This window comes from Hyperolius riggenbachi, chromosome 4, assembly GCF_040937935.1.
Source record: "Hyperolius riggenbachi isolate aHypRig1 chromosome 4, aHypRig1.pri, whole genome shotgun sequence".
NCBI lineage: Eukaryota > Metazoa > Chordata > Amphibia > Anura > Hyperoliidae > Hyperolius > Hyperolius riggenbachi.
This window is the reverse complement of record NC_090649.1, coordinates 442181959-442203592: the sequence shown is the minus strand read 5'-3', so window position 1 is coordinate 442203592 and position 21634 is coordinate 442181959. Positions and strand designations below refer to the sequence as shown.

General features: G+C 43.7%; 1 protein-coding gene across 5 annotated transcripts in view; it reads left to right on the top strand.

Moving 5' to 3' along the window:
• Positions 1–21181, top strand: part of LOC137504331 (phosphofurin acidic cluster sorting protein 2-like) — a 75892-nt gene extending 54711 nt beyond the window's left edge. For 4 of the 5 annotated variants that reach the window (XM_068232606.1, XM_068232603.1, XM_068232604.1 and 1 more), the window contains 6 exons: positions 6001–6043; positions 10980–11022; positions 13746–13887; positions 15304–15527; positions 15821–15934; positions 16016–21181. In XM_068232606.1, the coding sequence (XP_068088707.1) occupies positions 6001–6043; positions 10980–11022; positions 13746–13887; positions 15304–15527; positions 15821–15934; positions 16016–16128 (679 nt within the window). In that variant the 3' untranslated portion in view covers positions 16129–21181. Of the gene's footprint in view, positions 1–6000; positions 6044–10979; positions 11023–13745; positions 13888–15303; positions 15528–15820; positions 15935–16015 lie in introns of those variants that run through there. The other variant, XM_068232607.1, reaches the window with a different exon arrangement.
• The last annotated feature ends 453 nt before the right edge of the window (positions 21182–21634 follow it).

Below are 21634 nucleotides of genomic sequence, written 5' to 3'. Positions count from 1 at the left end.
GACACACTATAAATACCCTTAACAGCTGCCAGCATTATTTCACTTTCCTCTCAGGAGGTTCTAGTTAAGCATCTGGGTCAATCACTACAAATCTTTGTTGACTTCATGGCCATGTCCTGATTGGGCTGGAGATGTTTCTCTGAGTCTTTACACAAGTATGTTAAAGTTAACAGGTCTACATAAGTAGAACATTTTTTTGCTTGTTTGGGGGGATAATTAGGTCAAGAAGTGAGCAATATGTTCTATAGTGGTGGCACAGTCAACATAAAAACCCAAAGGAGGTTCCAAATCTTTTTGTTTAGCCAGAACTGAAAGGAAAATTTTCACTTGGAGAAAAACCTTTGCAGACGAGACAAGGAGAGATATCTGCTGTAGAAATTGTACTAATAGAACAAAACTAAATTGTTACTTCTACCTGTAGTCACTTCAAACTGTACAAGATATCTCAGCTGAAATCCTGTTGAACTGGGGCAGTATCTGAAGGGAACACAGGTCTGACCTCAGGATGTACACGATAAATATTTCACATTAGTGTACGGTCCTGGCCAAAAGTTTTGAGAATGGCACAAATACTGTTTTTATGCTACACAAGAGAAAAGAGATGTGTGCTCAGACCAGTCAACTCCTGACTTCATTACTGGCTGCCTCAAGTCTGCTGACTAATTAAAATGGCAAAGCGTTTGCATAATGCATTCGCCTACCAGAATGTGCAGGATCTAAACTATCAACCTGCCTTTCCTGCAGGAGTTGGCCCACGCAATGTGCATTGCATCTCAACAGGGGTGCCGCGTGTAGGCCTCCTTGTACCCCCAAGAAAGAAAGGGCAGCGCAGACAAATACTGTTTTTACACAAAGTTTGTTGCTTCAGTTTTTATGATGGCAATTTGCATGTACTCCGGAATGTTATGAAGAGTGATCAGATAAATTGCAAAGTCCTTTCTTGCCAAGAAAATGAACTTAATCCCCCCAAAAATTCCATGTCATTTCAGTCCTGCCACAAAAGGGCCTGCTAAGATCATTTCAATAATTTTCTCATTAACAGAGACGAGAGCGTAGATGAGCATGAGGCTTGAAGATAATTTTGTCATGCTGATTGGGTTAGAATAGCAGACTGGATGTTTTAAAAGGAGGGCGATGCTTGAAATCATTGATCTTCCTCTGTTAACCATGGTTACCTGCAAGGAAATACTTGCAGTTATAGGCTGATATTCTGCAAAAAGTACAGGGATTGGACTGCTGAGGACTGGGGTAAAGTAGTTTCTCTGATGAAGCCCCTTTCTGAATGTTTGGGGCATCTGGCAAAATTATTGTTCGGAGAAGAAAGGGTAAGTGCTACCATCAGTCTTGTCTCATGCCAACAATAAAGCATCTTGAGACCATTCATGTGTAGGGCTGCTTCTCATTCAAGGAAGGGGGCTCACTCACAGTTTGGCCTAAGAACACAGCCATGAATAAAAAATGGTACCGAAACATAACCGGACAGCAACTTTTTCCAACCATCCAACTTTGGTGAAGAACAATGTCTTTTCCAGGATGATGGAGCACCGTGTTATAAGGCCAAAGTGATAACTAAGTGGCTCGAGGAATAAAATACTGATTTTTTTTTTTTGATTTTTTTTGTCCATGGCATGACCAGGAAACTCCCCAGACTTTAATTAAATTGAGAACTTGTGGTCAATCTTCAAGAGGCAGATGGACAAAAAAATAACCCCACAAATTCAGAAATTCCAAGCATTGATTATGAAAGAATGAGTTGCCATCAGTCTGGATTTGGCCCAGGAGTTAATTAACAGCATGCCTGGGGTAATTTCAGAGGTCTTGAAAAAGAGGGGGCCAACACTGCAAATATTTACTCTTTGCATAAACCTAATGTAATTGTCAAAAAAAGCTTTTGAAAAATGAAATTATTATAGTTCAATATACCACAGAAACGGCTGACAAAAAGATTTTGTGAAAACAAGCATTTGTGCCATTCTCAAAACGTTTGGCCAGGACTGTACTTGTGCTTATGTATGCGTAAATTGTTTTAGGAACCCTTAAGCACTTTCAGGAATTTATAAGTCTTTTGTTTCTTCTTAAAGAAGCCGCCTGCAACCAGGTAGTTGTGTGGAAAAAAGTCTAATTTGCCTCTTACAACTTTTACCACCCTAGAGCTGAATAGTGTACTTGTAAAGGGCTCTATCTCTGCCACAGGAGACCAGGGTTCTGAATCTTGGGTGTTCCTGTTCAGTAAGCCAGCACTTATTCAGTGAGGAGACCTTGGGCAATACTCCCTAACCCTGCTACTGCCTATAGAGCGCGCCCCAGTGGCCGCAATTCTGGCGCTTTGAGTCTGCCAGGAGAAAGTGTGAAATAAGTGCTTTGTGTGTTGTCTTGTCTGGGGCACCTCTTCTGAACATTAGTGCACAGAATACTACTTCATCACCCTCTTGCGGTAGAAGTCCAAATAATAATACAAATAATAAACCCCTTTCTGATACTTTTACCCCTTACCATCGCTGCATGACAGAAGGGGGAATCAGCACACACTGAAGCTGGTTTACTCTCACTTTAGGCACAGAGTAGCAGGCTCTTTAAGTATACCTAAAAGTGGCCATACATGTAGCGATTTTTCGGCCCGATTGAACTTTTGGCATTTTACATTTGAGGGTTGCCAGGCAGGTGGCGTAGGCAGCGTCACTAGGCCGATTCCGGGTAGATTTAATGCTGAAGTCTATCAGGAATCAGTCTGTGGTGTATGGGCAGCCAACAGATCTCTCTCAGATTAAATTCGATCAGAAAGAGGTCTGTCTCCTTGCTAATCTGTCCATATATCGCTAGATGTAGGTGAAAATTAAGTAAGTAGAGGTAGTTTGTGAGAAAAGCTGTGTGAATCAGCTCCATAGAATCTAGCTACAGGTTGGTGGGATTGTGTAGGAGTCAGTTTGGTTGACTACATTACAGAAGCGTGTTTGGAAGGACTATTGTTTTTGCATCTGTGGTAATGGCGTCCGTTGTCTTTCTGCCATGCTAATGCTAGTTTGTTCACCTCTGTACTCCATCTGTGAAGGTCTGGTCTTTGTTTTGTAGCTCCTCCTTGGATGACCCATCTGTCCTACCACTTCCTGACTATCCTTGTTACTCCATCTCTACCAGACAAGAACGATTAATATTTCTCCAGTGATGTAATTTATATATCTTCCAACTGAAATTTATATGAAATATAATACTAGATAGTCACCATGTAGCATGCCAGTTTTCCTGAGCTACACACTTTAGCATCCAAACATTTGCCACAGTCCTCACTCCAGTATTGTCCATCCGTCATTCCTAAGAAAGGTCCCACTTTGCTCCCTTCCTGCTGATGATCACTCAGTGCTAGATCATCCTTATTCCACATGCTGAACAGCATCTTGCCCTCGTTGTCCATTCATAGCATCTCAGTTCAAGTCTTTCCACTTCTCTCCTGGGCTTACTTTGGTCAGACCATTGAGTCATTCATTAGGTTTGTCTTGTAACAATGAGCAGAGCTCTGAAAGTAAACATCCCCTTACAGCCATGATCTTTATGCTATGCTATGGTGTAAGCAACTGGTTGATTTGGTTGAGTAGATGAGATCCTATGACTGATTCCATTCTTGGCTTTATTGGAGAGTGAGTCATGTCTGCAAACAAGGAGGTTTAGGAAGCTCCTTCACTGTAGTAGATTTGGTTGTAGATCTGTATTTTCCACTATTCACAGGGTGGAGTAAAACCACTGCCAGGAACCTCATTCAGAGTTTGGAAGAAGGGTTGTAGAGCCAACAGCACAGGCCACAGCAGATCAAGTCCAATGAACGTCTTTATCCATGTTTGATTGTTCCAGATTTCTCCTTTAATATGCAGACAGAAAGCCCCAAAGAGTGTAATTATTGATTGCCAGCTGATTTTGGGTCGGGCCGAATTCAAAATAGACAGACTTGGATCTCCATATGCTCTGTGGCATGTAAACTTGAATGCTGTGTGACCAGCCATGGTAGTTCAGCTTCATCAGTATTGATGTTGTTGATCGTGATTGGTTGGGTTCTGACTTTAATTCTGTTAGGAATGTGTATGTAGCAAAACATTTAAGCATTTCATAAAACTACTTCGTATTAAGCTGTATCGTGGAAGACTCTGTAGTGCTGCCATCCACAAAAATAACATACAGAAGTTAATTGTTCAGCTTATCTTATCTAACATACAGAATTCTGATGAACAAATTGTATCCATTTGTAGTCTGCACCTGGGTGGAAATGATCTTGTCTAATACATCAACATCTCACCCCATTCTGTGTAAAATCCTTTTTTGGTGATTAAAAGCCATTTTCATCCAAGGGCACAAAAACATCCTCTTCATAAATGATAACTGATCCTCAATGTTCTTTTCTTCTTTTTTTCATGTGCCCTTTCCTGCTTCCCCATGATTCATGTGTTTTCATCCATCTCTTGCCTCTCCATGATCATGTGTCCTCCTCCATCCTCTGCCTCTCAAAGATTCATATGCCCTCCTCCATATCTTGCCTCTCCATGATTCATATGTCCTCCTCCATCTCCTGCCTCTCCATTATTCATGTGTGTTCCTCCATCCCTTTCCTGTCCATGATTCACATGTCCTCCTCTATCTCCTGCCTCTCTGTGATTAATGTGTCCTCCTTCATCTCCTGACTCTCCATGAGTCATGTGTCCTCCTCCATCCCCTGCCTCTCCATTATTCATGTGTCCTCCTCCATCCCCTGCCTCTCCATTATTCATGTGTCCTCCTCTATCTCCTGCTTCTCAGTTATTCATGTGTCCTTCTCCATCTCATGCCTCTCCATGATCCATGTGTCCTCTACCATCTACTGCCTCTCTGTGATTAATGTGTCCTCCTTCATCTCCTGACTCTCCATGAGTCATGTGTCCTCCTCCATCTCCTGCCTCTTCATGATTTATGTGTCCTCCTCCATCCCCTGCCTCTCCATTATTCATGTGTCCTCCTCTATCTCCTGCTTCTCCATTATTCATGTGTCCTCCTCCATCCCCTGCCTCTCCATTATTCATGTGTCCTCCTCTATCTCCTGCTTCTCAGTTATTCATGTGTCCTTCTCCATCTCATGCCTCTCCATGATCCATGTGTCCTCTACCATCTACTGCCTCTCTGTGATTAATGTGTCCTCCTTCATCTCCTGACTCTCCATGAGTCATGTGTCCTCCTCCATCTCCTGCCTCTTCATGATTTATGTGTCCTCCTCCATCCCCTGCCTCTCCATTATTCATGTGTCCTCCTCTATCTCCTGCTTCTCCATTATTCATGTGTCCTCCTCCATCTCCTGTCTCTCCGCGATTCATATGTCTTCTTCCATCTCCTGCTTCTCCATTATTCATGTGTTTTCCATCTCCTGCCTCTCCATGATTCATGTGTCCTCCTCCATCTCTTGGCTCTCCATGATTCATGTGTCCTTCTAAATCTCCTGCCTCTTCATGATTCATGTGTCCTCCTCCATATCCTGCCTCTCCATGATTCATATGTCTTCTTCCATCTCCTGCTTCTCCGCGATTCATGTGTCTTCTTCCATCTCCTGCTTCTCCATTATTCACATGTCATCCATCTCCTGCTTCTCCATTATTCACATGTCCTCCATCTCCTGCCTCTCCATGATTCATCTTCCCCTCCATCTCCTGTCTCTCCATGATTCATGTGTCCTCCTCCATCTCCTGCTTCTCCACGATTCATGTCCTCCTCCATCTCCTGCCCCTCCATGATTCATGTGCCCTGCTCCATTTCCATCTCTCTGCTATTATTCATGTGTCCACCTCCATCCCTCCTTCTCCTTCAATTGCTCATTTTTTTTCCTTCCTTCTTATGTTTTTCTTTTTCATCTGAGTTTAGCCTTCTTTCTATTATATTTTTTTAATCTCTGCTGTTTATGCTTCTGCTGTTGCTCTCTGTTTACATCTTTGCTTTGTTTTTGTTCTTGAATTTCTCTCTTTCGCTATCTTTTTCTGCTTTCCTGTCTCTCAGTGCTGAAGAGGATTCTTGCCAGAAGTTTATTCCTTTTATTGGGGTGAGTCGTCTCTGCGCAAAACCATTGTTATCCAGGCCATAAGATCTTTAACACCAAGTTGTGTTTTTTTTTATATTTTATGACGTCACACCCAACAGAAGAGCCAGGGGATGACTTCTCTGATTTATCTTCAGATGAGGCATTTCTGATTGCTCAAATTGATTGACCTCAACTGTAACAAGTTTAGTTTGTTTTTGTTATTGACGTTAGACCAACATATTTTTATTTATATACAGTATAGAATGCTAACATTTTACGCTATACATAGTACAAAAACATACAATAATGGGAAGCATAGATACATGGACATTCGAACACACTGTACAATAAGGACATCCAGCAACGCAAATACAAATACAATTGATGTGTAGTTTAAAACATCTCCTATACTGGTTCATGTCAATTTGGTTAAGCGTAATAGAAACAGGAAACCCTAGGGGGAAGTCCTTGCCCTTGCGAGCTTACAACTTAAAGGATAGTGGAGTGAAGACACTAGCAGAAGGAGATGAAGGGGTTAGCTGATGAGGCAGTGTGAGCCTCAAATTCTAGTTATAATAAATGATGAACTTGTTTGAAGAGGTGTGCATTTGAAAATTTCCAGGCTTGTAGCATGACAGAGCAGCTTTGGAAGAGAGTTTCAAAGCAGAGGCGACACTCTTGAGAAGTTCTGGATGCAAGGGTGAGAGGAGGTAATACAGTTGGAGGATAAGAGGGTCTCTTGGGAGGTTTCCGGGAGGGATGATATCTGGAGATCAATGAAGATAAGTATGGAGGGGATAGCTTATGTAGAGCTTTGTATGATAGTGTTAGGAGTTTGATCTGGATCCTTTGGGGGATTGGCAGCCAATACAGAGATTGGCAGAGAGGGGCAGCACCAGAGTAGCAGGAGGAGAGGTGGGTGAGATGGGCAGCAGAGTTCAGTAAGCACTGGTGAGAAGCAAGTCTGTTTTTTGTTTTTTTGTTTTGTTTTTCGGTAGGTCACAGAGTACGGTGTTACTGTAGTCAAAACGGAAAATGATTGGAGCATGTACACACATTTTAGTAGCCTCTTGTGTAAAGAAGGGACAAATTCAGAAGGTATTTTTGATTTGGAAGAACAGTAGAATTCCTTTATAGTAAACTCCAAGGGACCGGGCAAAGTAGTTTACTATAGCAGAAATGGTCATACTCAAGCAAATAAAGTATACTTTAGTCCTGGATCTTAATTCAGTCAATAATTGGAAGTCCTTTTCTTTCCAATGCTTCAGCAAGTGAGCTCAGACAATGTCTAAGCTAGAACAAGTGTACAGTGCCAAATCATGCAACAGCTTGCACAGGAAGCATAGGTCTCACCAGTTAATTGCAGTTACAGTACTGATAGAGTGCTCCTCTGTCCACATTTTTGTGCAGCCTGGATGATACTGTAGCGTTGTAGCCGTACACAAGCAAGTCACAGATGACAGGCAATTCCCTCAGTAATCAGGCAGCAGCTTGCACACGAAGCACATGTCTCACTGGCTGGTGCTTTTGAGGTAATCCACGCAGGCCCAGAGTAGTGTGCAGATAACCAGCAGGCTACAAGTGGCTGCCAGCCCGCCCACAGCTCATGGGTCTTTGACTAATGTATGATCCATGCTCCTGCTTCTGGATACAGAATAAAGCAGTCGTTAAAAAACAGGTTTGCTATATCAGAAGTTCTATTATATCAGGGTTTACTATACTTGTAATGGGGCTTGGACGGGCCCTGGACATTTAGCTTACCGTACCCGAAGGTTTACTATAACGAGATTATACTGTAGCATGAGGTTGTTAATGTGTTAATATCTGGTTTAAAGAAACTCTGAAGTGAGTTTAAATTTCAGTTTTTAACAAGTATTTATGTAAAGCACTATAGGTAAGGCTAAACCGCTGCATCCCCGCGGCAAAACGAGGGGTTTATACCCCCAAATCCCCTCTGCAAAATCCACAACTTTCTTGGTCGTGGATTTTGCTGGTCATGGAGGCAGAGCTTTGAGCTGCAACTCTTCCTCCATGCGTGTCAATCCACCGCGGATCTCCGCCTCTCCCCCGCCCCTCTTAGTGAAGGAAGATTGAGAGGGGAGAGGCGGCTATCAGTGGGGATTGACGCACTAAGAGGCAGAGCTACAGCCATAAGCTCTGCCTCTATGAGGAAGCACTCCCCGGACCTAGCAGAGGGGATTTGGGGGGTATAAACCCCTTGTTTTGCCACGGGGATGCGGCGGTTTAGCATTACCTATAGTGCTTTACATAAATACTAGTTAAAAACGGGAATTTAGACTCACTTCAGAGTCTTTTTAACCTACTCCACGGTCTGTTTCACCCTTTTCCTTTTTGTATTTCATTATTTTATTTATTTATAAAGCGCCAACATATTACGTAGCGCTACACAATAGATACACGGGTTAACATACAAGGAGCTCACAACAAAACAAGATCATGCAAATGATCTGATAACAGTAGTTCAGTGTCTTTGATCAAAATAGACACTGTTCTAGTCCACAAGAGGGGTATCAGACAGTAAGATTGCATAATCAAGGTGGAAACACTGGGGAGGAGGGCCCTGCCAAAGGGCTTACAATCTAAAGTATGGTGGATACAGACAATAGGTGCGTCTGTTGAGAGGGTGCCTAGCAGAACCCATTATGGTCCTGACATAGGGCGGTACACTAGCATGAAAAGGTGAGTCTTGAGGGCTTGTTGGAAGGGCTTACAATCTAAAGGATGGTGGTAAAGACAATAGGTGCGTCTGTTGAGAGGGTGCCTAGCAGAACGCATTATGGTACTGACATAGGGCGGTACACGAGCATGAAAAGGTGAGTCTTCAGGGCTCGTTGGAAGGTATTAAAGGTGGGGGTGAATCTGATGGGTAGTGGGAGTGAGTTCCAGAGAGTGGGGGCAGTCCTTGTGAAGTCCTTTAATCGTGCATGAGTGAGATATGCGTGTTGCGAACAGCTGCAGGTTGTTGGAGGATCGGAGTCAGCGGGCCGGGGTGTGCCCGTGGACAAAATTGGAGATGTAGGTCGGGCAGGTCCTGAGCACCAATTTGTAGGCCAAGCACAGAATTTTGAAGTCGATCCTGAAGCGGATGCGGAGCCAGTGGAGGGCTTTACAGAGGGGAGTTGTGGAGGCGGGGCGATGGAAGGAGTTGATCAGTCTGGCTGCTGCATTCATTACCGATTGAAGGGTGGGGGGGGGGGAAATACAGCTAGAGTAAAGGCTCGATAAAAGGGAATTGCAATAGTCTAGGTGGGCGATGATTAGGGCATCGATGGGGAGTTTGGTGGTGTCAGGGGACAGGTAGGAGTGGATCCTGATGATGTTGCAGAGGTAGAAGTTACAGGATTGGGTAATACTTTGGATGTGGGTTGCAAAGGAAAGTGCATGGTCCAGGTTGACACCTAGGCAGAGGGCATGGTAGGTAGGGCAAATGGTGTTGTCAATAGTGGTATGCATATCTCGGAGAGGTGCAGCTGGGCGGAAATATCTGAAGCTCAGTCTTGTCCAAATTAAGCTTCAGGAACCTGGCGGCAATCCAGGAGGAATTTGGATGTGAGGCAGGTGGAGACCTTGTCCATGGTGAAGGAGGAGAAATCTGGGGTGTGGAGTTATATCTGGGTGTCGTCGGCATACAGGTGGTAGTTGAAGCCCATGAAGAAGATGATTTTCCCAATCGAGGCGTTGTAGAGTGAGAACAGTAAAAGTCCCAGGACAGAGCCTTGGGGAACACAAACTGAGAGGGGGTGGGAGTGGATGTGGTGCCATTGAAGGATGTTGTGAAAGAATGATTGGAGAGGTAGGAGGAGATCCAGGCAAAGGCTAGGTTCTGAATGCTCATAGACTACAGGGAGCGGAGGAGGAGGGAGTGGTCAACAGTGTCAAATGCAGAGGAGAAGTCCAGGAGGAGCAGGATGGAGTATTTACCTCCGGCTTTGGCAAGGGCAAGGTCATTGACCACTTTGGTGAGGGCTGTTTCTGTAGAATGGGCTGCACGAAAACCAGATTGCAAATCAAGAAGGGAGTTGGAACTGAGGTAGTGGGTCAAGCGTTGGTGGGCCAGGCCTTCAAGAATTTTCGAGGCAAAGGGGTGAAGGGAGATTGGGCGGTAGTTGGATGGCAGTGCGGAATCGAGTTAAGGTTTCTTCAGCAGAGGAAGCACAGTGGCCTGTTTGAATATGGAGGGGAAGGTGCCGGTGGAAAGGGAGAGGTTTAAAAGGTCAGTGAGGACAGGGGCCAGGTCAGGAAAATGTGAGTGAAGGGATTCGGATAGAACCAGATCTAGGGGGTAGGAAGTGGCATGTGAAGTTGCCAGCAGCTGGTTGACTTCCTCCACCGGGACATGAGTGAAAGATGTAAGGGGGGGGGGGGGGGGGAGTGGAAAGAAGCAGGCGTGGAGAAGAGAGATGTCCCTCTGGATGGTGGTGATTTTGTTAATAAAGTGGTTTGATAGGTCAGTGGCGGAGAAAGGAGACCAGATTGGGCCTGGGGTTAAGATGTGTGGCGAGGAGTGGACAGGGGACAAGGGGTAGGAGCAGATGGAGCCAGAACATGAGGTAGGGTGGGTGATCAGAGAGAAAGGAGCAGATATGAGGGGGGTACATACTTTTGCACTAGTAGCGGTGGTGCGGTTGGTGGAGAAAATAGTGGTGCAGCAACAGCTGGGGAATCCTTGGTGGTGGGGTTGACATAACAAATTTCCCGGCCGCCGCTTTTGCATGTATGTCCTGGAGTATCTCCAGATTGGGATCTCCTCACCTGGGAGAGATCTCAGGAAGGTTTTGAGTGTTGATGGGCGCTCAGTGATTGGGACGATGTTTTATCTCTTTGTGCGGTTGAACAGACATTGTTATAAATCACTGCATTGTGTCATGTATAGGTCACACTAATGGTGATATTGTCCTTGTCCCCAAACTGAAAAGATATTTGTCTTCCATGGCAGGTTGTGAAGGTTGGGATTGTGGAGCAGCCTCTGCCGGCTTCTGGTGAGTTTGCTGATCACACAGGGTACAGAATGTGGATAATATACTTTCTGTATAGGAAATAGGACAGGCATACAGATGAAATACCGGAATAATTTGCTGAGACAGTCGCTGTATATAGAGATATTCTTCTTCCTGAAGGTGAAATATAGGTTGGAAGAGGTTGCTCCTGTGACCTAATTTTGAAGCTGTGTGGTGAATTATTTCTTACAGTCAGCAAAGTTAACTTTTCCTTAATGAGGGGTTCCTGTCCTGGTATGTTTTAGGTGATGTTAGTAATGTTTCTATAAATTAGATTGTACATCAGTGTTTTACAAGTGTTCAGAAGTGATATAGGGGTTGATTCACAAAGTTTTTCTGTTGAATTATCTCACCTTCCTTATTAAGTCACAATATATCTCTCCTTAGCTAACTTAAAGTGAATGTTTACCGTTTCAAAAAAGAAAAAGTCAGATACTCACCTAAGGAGAGGGAAGGCTCGGTCCTAATGAGCCTTCCCTCTCCTCTCCCGGTGCCCGGTCCCGCGCAGGATCCCCCGTGGCAGTATTCGACCAGTTCGGTCAAATACTGCCACTTCCGCATGCCGAAGGGAGCTTTCGGAAGCCTTCGGGAGCACTCGGGCTCCCGAGGATGGGGCCGCTCCATACTACGCATGCGCGAGCGCCCTCTATGACGCGCTCGCGCGTACGTAGTATGGAGCGGCCCGTCTTCGGAAGCCCGAGTGCTCCCGAAGACCTCCGAAGTCCCTGCGGCGGCGGACGCGAACGGGGGAGCCAGCGCAGCACCGAGGGCACTGGGAGAGGAGCGGGAAGGCTCATTAGGACAGAGCCTTCCCTCTCCTTAGGTGAGTATCTGACTTTTTTTTTTTTATAGCGGTATCCATTGGCTTTAAAGTGGGATACAACTCTGACATAACATTCAATAAAATTGTGTTTTCCTTCTTTTTATTACTCATACAGTTATCATATTTGCTTTTGTGCACAAGTAATATTGCCTGTTTACAAATGACAAATTCCCAAAGTACAGTTTATCTGCTCTGAAAGCTGCCATCGCATTTTATTGCATAGCTGCTGTATTTATATATTAAAATATATCTAATGATCACTTCTCAGCTGCACACATACTAGAATCAGAGAGCTCAGTTTCTGCACTTTGCTAATGTTTACTAAATGTATCTGACAAAGGAATGTAAACAAAATATAATGTTATCACCTCTTTGGATGCGGCCAGAAGCTTTCCACGTAAAGAGGAGCTGTCAGCCATACTATCTCAGAAAAAAAATGTATATATAAGTAGATAAATACTTCCTCTTCTTACATATATATTGCAGTGTCCACGTTTTGATTTTAGTGATTTTTCTATAGTAAAAAAAAAAAAATCCTTCTTAGAATTCTGCATTTCAAACTGTGTCTATCTTGAAGCCAATCCTGATGTCATTTCCTCCCTTACTCTCCTCCATCTGATTGTGTATGCATTGCCTCCCAGTCTTCAGGCACGCCCACCCAGCTCTGCAATAGAAAGTGCATTGTCCCAGCATGAGAAATATTGGCCAATCAGAGAGGAACAAAGGTGTGGGAGGGGAAAACAGGAGGGAAAGAGGCTTCAGCCAATCAGGTTGCATTAGTTAAGTCTGAGGGGAAAGTAAAGAAGCAAAAAAAAGACAACCCTGCATGCCCTGCAACTTCCTTTGTGTGGCAGATGTACCAAATAAGAATCATGTAAACTGGGGAATGATCATTTATCAACAAGAAAAGTATTTGTGATTTTTAACTTTTTGATTGCCTGGTTAGCATTCTTATTACTTGTTTACCAGATAAAAATAAAGAATTTCTTTTTGATTTTATGCATGACAGTTACTCTTTAAGCAAGGAGCTTTCCACTGAATAACAGTGCCGTGTTTAACTGTTTGAATGTTGTTCTGTTACAGGTTTTGTTTAGTTTGTTTGTGGTGGTTGATTTTATGCTGTAAATAATCTTTTGGAGCAAAGAAGAAATGCTGAATTTCATACCACTTTAACTCGTGATTTATTTCACAATAACTGACTTAACTCATGATTTATCTCTCCTTAGTTGTTTATCTTATGCATTAGCTCTTCTTACAGTTAAAGAGGAACTTAAGTGAAAATAATTTCATAAAAAAGTGCTTCATTTTTACAATAATTACCAGTATGTATAAATGATTTAGGCAGTGTTTTCCCATGGTAAAATCTTTTCTCTCCCTGATTTACATTCTGACATTTACCACATGGAGACATTTTTACTGCTGGCAGGTGATGTCAGTGGAAGGAGATGCTGCTTGCTTTTTTGGCAGTCGGACCCAGCTGTAAAAAGCTGTTATTTCCCACAATGCAATGAGGTACACAGACAAGAAACTGTCAGGACACCACAATATCAGCCATACAGAGTCCCCTAATGATCAGTTTGTGAAAAGGAAAAGACTTCTTATGAGAAAGTGGGTATCAGCTACTGATTCGGATGAATCTTGGACACGGGTTCTCTTTAAGGTGAAAAATAAGCAAGATTTGCGAATCAATCAACCCCATAGTCTATTGTGAGGGAGATTACATTTGATCTCATAGCACAGGGATAAAATGTCCAGAAGTAATACTATACCACCACTATAGAGGGCGCCCTGCATCGCTATGTTCTCTGGTGGTAGATTCCTGGAACATTTTTCTTTTTTGGCATCCGTGTTTTAGTCTCTGTTGTTTTCCATCTGTCTGCAGTGGACTCTGATGAGGCGTCCATCTGTAGTCCGTCACTTCTGAACTCTGCCTCCTCTCCTGGAACCAACACCTCTACAAATAAAGAAGCCACCGGCACGCCACCACCTTCACCGTCTGTCAGCAGCGGCCTATCAAATGCTGGGTGAGAGCCTTACCATTAAAGTGACCGTATACTGGATCAACACACATGAATCCAATGTTATATCCTGAAACATACGTGTTTATTAACAGTACAGAGGCCATTCTTATTCTGAAAATGTTATACCGCTTTATCAGAAATACAGTGAAAAGTCTGTATGCTTAACCCCACCTTTCTGATTCCACCTCCCTTCTGATGACTCATGCTGTCTTCTTTCCACCCTGACAGCATGAGTCATCAGAGGGGAGGGTTTAAGAGTGATCCTGAGGGAGTCAGCAAGTTCAGCTGTAACTCAGCTACTCAGTTTGACGTGAATTTATTTTTTTTGATGTAGGTGTATAAAGACAGAAGAAAAGTTTGCAGGAAAAGAATTGTGTTTTAATGAAACACATTCATTTCACCAGTGGATTCCTATAAATCGATCAGCTATAGGTTCACTTAGGTTCATACCCGAAGTGACATGTGACATGATGAGATAGACATGGGTATGTACAGTGCCTAGCACACAAATAACTATGCTGTGTTCCTTTTTTTCTTACTCTGCCTGAAAGAGTTAAATATCAGGTATGTAAGTAGCTGACTCCGTCCTGACTCAGACAGGAAGTGACTACAGTGTGACTCTCACGGATAAGAAATTCCAACTATAAAACACCTTTCTAGCAGAAAATGACTTCTGAGAGCAAGAAAGAAATAAAAAGGGGAATTTCTTATCAGTGAGGGTCACACTGTAGTCATTTCCTGTCTGAGTCAGGACTGAGTTAGCCATTTACATATCTGATATTTAACTCTTTCAGGCAGAGAAAGAAAAAAAAGAACACAGCATAGTTATTTGTGTGCTAGGCACTGTACATACCCATGTCTATCTCATCATGTCACATGTCACTTCGGGTATCCTTTGTGGGAAATGAAATAATGGAATTGTGTAATTGAGTGATGTAATTTACTAACCTTAAAGGACAACTGTAGCGAGAGGTATGTGTAGGCTGCCATATTTATTTCCTTTTAAACAATACCAGTTGCCTGGCAGCAGTGCTGATCTATTTGGATGCAGTAGTGTCTGAATAACACCAGAAACAAGCATGCAGCTAATCTTGTAAGTTCCGACATTAATGTCGGAAACACCTGATCTGCTGCATGCTTGTTCAGGGTCTATGGCTAAAAGCATTAGAGACAGAGGATCAGCAGGACAGTCAGGCAACTTGTATTGCACTAAAGGAAAAGAACATGGCAGCCTCCCTAAAGTTGTCCTTTAATAATGGTGTTAAATTAAATTGTCATTCTCTTCCTCCTTCACCTGCTTCTCTGTCGCCTTTTCTCTCTCTCCTTTCTTCATCCACCTCTTCCTCCCTATTTCCCCCACCTCTCTGTCTTCTCCACCCTTCTATCTCATTCTTCCATTATTGGCTGCTGTGGACTCAGCACCCTCTCTGCAGGAGTAGAGGTGATGGGCCTTCAGGTAGATTACTGGCAGTGGCAAGGGACAGATCGCAGGAAAGACGGGGACCGGCGAGACACAGCCACGAAAAACACTCTGAAGAGTAATTTCCGCTCGCTGCAGGTGAGCCGCCTGCCACTGCCTGGAGAGAACGGCTTGCCCCTTGGCATGGCAATGACCATCGTCACACAGGAGAAGAACAAGAAAGGTGAGAATCTGAGTCATGTGATGACCATTTTCTGTGTCCTAACACTGAGATCATAAGACCACACAATTACCAATCAGAACTGGTGCTTTAGTAATATCTGTACCATAATTTAAAGATTGATAAAAGTTGGGGGAGCTGTTATGACTGTGGGGGGGGGAGGCAGGGCTAGTATATCTCAGTGGCGAACTGTCAGTAAATTATTATGTGTGTCTAGGCTTCCTCCTAGTGATTACATTATGATTGTTGGCTATTACTATCTGCAAAGTGCACATACTTTTGTCTCGTGTCTCCAGTCATGTTCCTCAGTAAGAAGCCTAAAGAGAAGGAGGCCGAGTCTCGCAGTCAGGTTATTGAGGGTATCAGCCGACTCATCTGCACTGCCAAGAACCAGAACACCATGTTGCGAGGTAATGGACCTCAGATCCACTGGATGCTGAACTCTGATAGATCTGGCCTCATGTTAATCTCATTCCTGTCCTTCTTTGCAGTCACCATAGATGGGGTGGAGTGGAACGATGTCAAGTTTTTCCAGCTAGCTGCCCAGTGGCCAACTCATGTCAAGCAATTTCCTGTGGGCGTATTTGGACTTGTGAAGATATGATGTGACCATGATGCCATAAGGAGGAACAGATCAATCACTGTGTATTCCCTTCCCGAGTCAGTGACTTGAAGTAGCAAGTTGTGTTGTTTTTATAGTCACTTTTCCTACAAGTTGATATGTATGAAATAGATGTGCTTCAGTCATGGACTGTTGCTTTTCATGTGGACATGTTACTAGACTCCCACATATCATCTGTTTTCCTTCCACACTATTCAGAATGGCAGTGCTGCCCCTCTGTGGTTTCCCCCTTTTACTACTGGAAAAGATTGTCATCCCGTTACTGCCTATCTGAAAAGGAACACCACTTGTTACTCCTGTGCACGCGAGAAGGCGGTCTTGTCCATTTCCTCTCCTAGTCCTGGAAGGGAGCATCAGCCTTTTTACCCTCTTCCCAAATCTAGAAGCAACGTTGTACTTTTCTCAGAGTTAGAAGGGAGCACTGCCCATTTCCGCTCTTATCAAATCTAGAAGGCAACATTGGTCTCAATTTACTTAGTTGAGTGTTGTAAAGGAGAAATCAGCTGATTGTACCAAACATTTTCTCAAATATCAATTCACAATATCGCATAGAAGGCTACAATTCTCGACCAGTGAGGTAAATAACTTATAAATGTCATTTGACAAAGATTAGGTCATGCGGTAAAACAAGTGAGATATTCAGTAAGACAGCTATTTGTGAGATTACAGAAGGGTGTGAGATGGGAAAATTGAGGGTAGACAAAAATGGAGTGCTAATTAAACTATTCAGGAAAGTAAATTAATTTTTGTCCCCTAATTCCACCTGTTGTAAAACACAAATACACAATATTACTGTGTAGACAATGGTTAGTAAGAGAGCTGATACGCATTTTATGTTCATTTTATGCAGCTTGAAATTGCTCTTTACTAGTTAGTATAAAAAAATGCTTACTTTGTAACATCTGGGGACCATTTTCCCTGCGCTGCAATAAGCCTTACTTCCTACCAGAGTACCTGAAAATAAGTCACTGCACTCTCCACTCTTCAAAATTTTAGAGAACACGGTTTATTCATCTTTGAGCTGATAAAAAGGCTAGAGTTGAAAAGGAATGACCGCAAACCCCTCTCCTTTCTCCAGGGAATTCAACACAGGACTAGAGAGTATACATGTGTAAAATAAACATTGCAGGAGAAGAGTTGCAGCAATGAGTAAGGTATAGAGTCAGTTCATTTGTATTCATTATGTATCAGGCACAGTTTTAATAAAGAGGGGAGAGAGACAAATAAAATGTGAGTTTAATGTACAATAGAACTGTTTACATATCCAATACAATAAAACGCAAGGGTCCCATGTCAGTGTGTCACTGCTTTTTGCACTGCATATGTGCACAGAGGGATGTAGAGACACTGCCGAGAAATGAGGGGCAATGACGCGCGGCAGTGGAAGATGGGTCCCGAATGGGGGCAGGTGGGTGTGTGCGCATGAGCAGCACATGATATAAGCGCGGATTTTAAAAGAGAGACGAGGGGCCGCCTCCACAGCCTAGAGCCTGTTTTTAAACAGGCCTAATAAGCTATAATGGTTGACAAGGGATAAATAGTGTATGTTTTATTTTATTTTTCTTATTTTCCATTTAGAAAATAAGATAATTACTGAAGGAAAAAAAAATACCCACAAAAAGCCTAATTTGTCTTGGGGGAAAAAAAAAAAATATATATATATATATATATAGAGATCATTTAGGTGTGATAGGTAGTGATAAAGTTATTGCCAAAGTAATCAGAGCTGCGCTGAATTGTAAAAACAACCTCTGTAGCCAATGGTTTAACCCTTTCCACTCGGAGTTCTTTCCTAACCTCCCTGGCGTTATGATTTATTGCGGCGCACGGCCGCGGGAGTGTTTGTTTTGCCTAATTTTTTTATTAACATGTAGCTAGCCTAGCCTACATGCTTCCCCCCTCCCTACGGCGTCCGCCTGTACACTCTGATCACTGCCGGCGCATAATCTCGAACGGGATTTCCTGTATGGGCTTCCCACATCGCCATTGTGACGATCGTGACGTCAGGGGAGTCCCGATCCACCCCATAGCGCAGCCTGGCGGTGATTGGCCAAGCTGCGCAAGGGGTCTGCTGGGGGGCTCTTTCGCGTCGGGTAGCAGCGGGCGATCGCAACAAACATGCAGCTAGCAAAGTGCCTGAGCAATCCTCCGCGGCGGGATAGCCCGAGCTCTGCTCGGGATTACCGCCAAGGAGACTAAAGGAAGTCGTTTCTGCTTTGAGTTTTTTTTTGTTTTTTTTTTAAGAAATGCGCTCTCCCTTTTACTCACTCTATCTCTCATTTTAACATGGAACATAACACCGTAACATGGGATATCTTATTTTAAAGAACACATTATAATGTTTAATTTGATACCTTATTTGGACAGTTTGGCATCTTCTATTGGCTGGTAGCAGAGGAGAAAGCTAAAGTATGGTAAATTAAAAAAAAAAACAGTTTCCTGGGTGTAATCAGGGCCTGCATGAGCAAGTTTTGCAATAATAGTTGGTTTTATGCCCGCCACCCGGGGTCTTACTGTCCCTACACACAATGCAATAGTTGATATTTCGATTGGGAAGATTAGCAATAAAATACTGGCTACTATTTACACTCTCCCCCAGTCCCTTCCGTAGGATTCAATTGATACCCTATGCAACTTTGAAAGCAATCTGCGAAGTAATCTGCATGGAATCTGCTCAAAGGAATCTGCTAATTCAAATCAGCAACCATTTTTTATTTAAAAAAAAAGAAAGAAACAGAAGTAACATTTAAATATAAATGTCACTTCCTTCCGGCCAGGAACGCGGATTTCCAGTATGGGGCTGGGGGGGCACGGACAGTGTGGGCATGTAGTATTACTTGCCCACTAAAGGTCGCATAGTGATCGGGGGGTTGGCAGCGTTCCCGATGCGCTGCAAACCACCGCTGCAGAGATGTCCCGCGTAACGGGACATATGAGTGCAACACGGAATTCGAAAAGTGGAAAGGGTTAAATACCATATGAGGCAAAAAATCTTCGTGAATTGTTGAGAATTTTTAAAAATAATGTAACAAACTATTACCACGTGTGAATAATTTTTTACCGTACGAGGTAATTTACCTCACATGAAATTTTAACAAAGCAGGTCTTAGTAAATTGAGCCCATAATCCAACTTCCCTCTCACCAGATCGAAAAGGAAGAGTCATCGCTTTCCCACTACCAGATCTAGACGATGATACCAGATTTGGAATTCCTTCTGCCCAGATAGAAGTGAGAATGTGGTTTAAATTGCTTCTCAGTTCTAAAAGGGAGCATTATCAGTTTCCCAGTTCTAAAAGAGAACATTATCCATATCTCTTCACCTTGGCTCTAGAACAGAGGTCTCGATACAATATTTTGTGGCCCCCGCTGGCAAAAGCAACAGAGACACGGAAGCGAACTATTTTTGCCTATTTTACCTTATAGTTCACTTCAGTGCTCCCAAGTAATCCGCCGCATCCCCGCCGGTAAACGAGGGCTGCAGAAACCCCAAATCCCCCGGGCAAACATCCACGACTGCGCTGAGGGGCAGAGCTTCCAGATGCAGCTCTGCCCCTCCTGACGTCAATCGCCGCCTCTCCCCGCCCCTCTCTGTGAAGGAAGAGTGAGAGGGGCGGGCAGAGGCGGCGATGCGCCGCGATTGACATCAGGAGGGGCAGAGCTGAAGCTGAAAGCTCTGCCCCTTCCAGGAAATGCCGGCGGATTTCCTCCCGGGCGATTTGGGGGCTCTGCAGCCCTCGTTTTGCGGCGGGGACATGTGAAACCCCTTATGCGGCCCAGCCTCATCCTGACTTTGCCTCCTGCAGCCCCCAGGTAAATTGAGTTTGAGACCCCTGCTCTAGAAGGAATGTTCATTTCCCTTTTTCTGGATCTAGAAGGGAGCTCCATTTGACCCCGATCAGGGTGCATTCATTATCCACCTCCCTCCTTCCCAGCTCTAGAAGGAAGCATCATCAGTTCTCTCTCTTACTAGATTTAGACAGTTTCCCAGCTTCATTGCTGTAGAAGATATTTTGTGTTTCACCTCCTCCCAGTCGTTATGTTTCCCCCTTCCCATTTCTAGAGAATAGTTTGTTCTTTATGAATATAGAAGGGAGCATTATCTATTCCCCTATTCTTGGTCCTAGAAGATAACGCCATCCATCTATTTCTATTATCCTAGGAAGGGAGCATCATTCACTTACCCTCTTCCCAATTCTAAACTGGAGTGTGGTCCACTTCCTGGTTCTACAAGGAAGCATTATGTATTTACTTTAACCAGGATCTGGAGGGGAGAATTTTCCGTTTTCCCACTTTCCTACTCTGGAAGGGAGCATTGTCCATTTCCCCCTTATTCTGGTTCTATAAGGAAAGGTCATACATTTTTCCACTTCTGCATTAGGTTTCCCCTCTTTTTGGTTGGGGAAGGAAGCATCGCTTCTTCTCAAAATTGTTCCTTTACCTCTTCCTGGTTCTAGAAAGTAACATTATTGCTGGTTTCACTTCGCACTAGGGGGGAATATTGTCTACTTCCGTCGTCCTGGTTCAAGAACGCAGTGTCCATGTTCCGTCTTCCCAGTTCTAGAAGGGATTGCTGCTTACTTCCTTAGTCTTGGTTCTAGAAAAGAGCATTGTCTACTTTCCTCAGCCCAGTTCCAGAAGGGAGCGTAATCCACGTCCCGTATCCATTCAGGAATCGGTTCCATTCCCCTCTGTGCACCTCTGAAGGAGACATGTTTTGTTACCCCATGCATGGCTCTGGATTGTCTGTCTGTGTGGTCCTGGAAAGGAGCATAATTTGGAAATCACTAGGCATCTACCTCTGCGCTCTGTTCAGTGCTGCTCTGTTGAGTGTTGATGTGTAAATGGGTTGGAGACACTAAGGAGGTTTTGGTGTGCTTCCAAGTGGTTGTGGCTGTGCGTGGGCAGATTGCACCGGCATTTCTGTAATATAGGAGTCTTACAATGTACTTCCTGTGTGATCTGTAACTGCCAGACAGCTCCCTTCATGGGGGACTTTCAGGGAAATTTTACATAAATAAATATCTGGAAACTGTGGTTTGTGATCCTTTTCTTATTTCTGCGGGGAGGCCATAGCGGTTTTATCCTCTCATAGGAAACCCACATAAAGAGCCATATGGGGGCTGCTGTATTCAGGTAACACAAATGCTAGTTTCCTGGCTGTGGTGCCGATGTACTCAGAGTCAACATCATGCCTGAAACCAGCATGTAACCAGAACAAGTGATCTGAATAACTGTTCTGGATCAGTTACTCACACAACATTAAAGGGTCGGTATTAGTGGCCAACATATTCTGCTTGCATCAAGTTTTCTGAACTGTAGACGTTGCTATACTAATGTCTTCCATATGTGAACAGGATGGGTGACATTACAAGTGCAATGAGAACACACACAGTTCCTCAATCCTTATTAAGTATTTATATAACACTGACATCTTCTTCAGAACTTTAGAGAACATAGTCATGTCACTGACTCCTCAAAGGAGCTCTC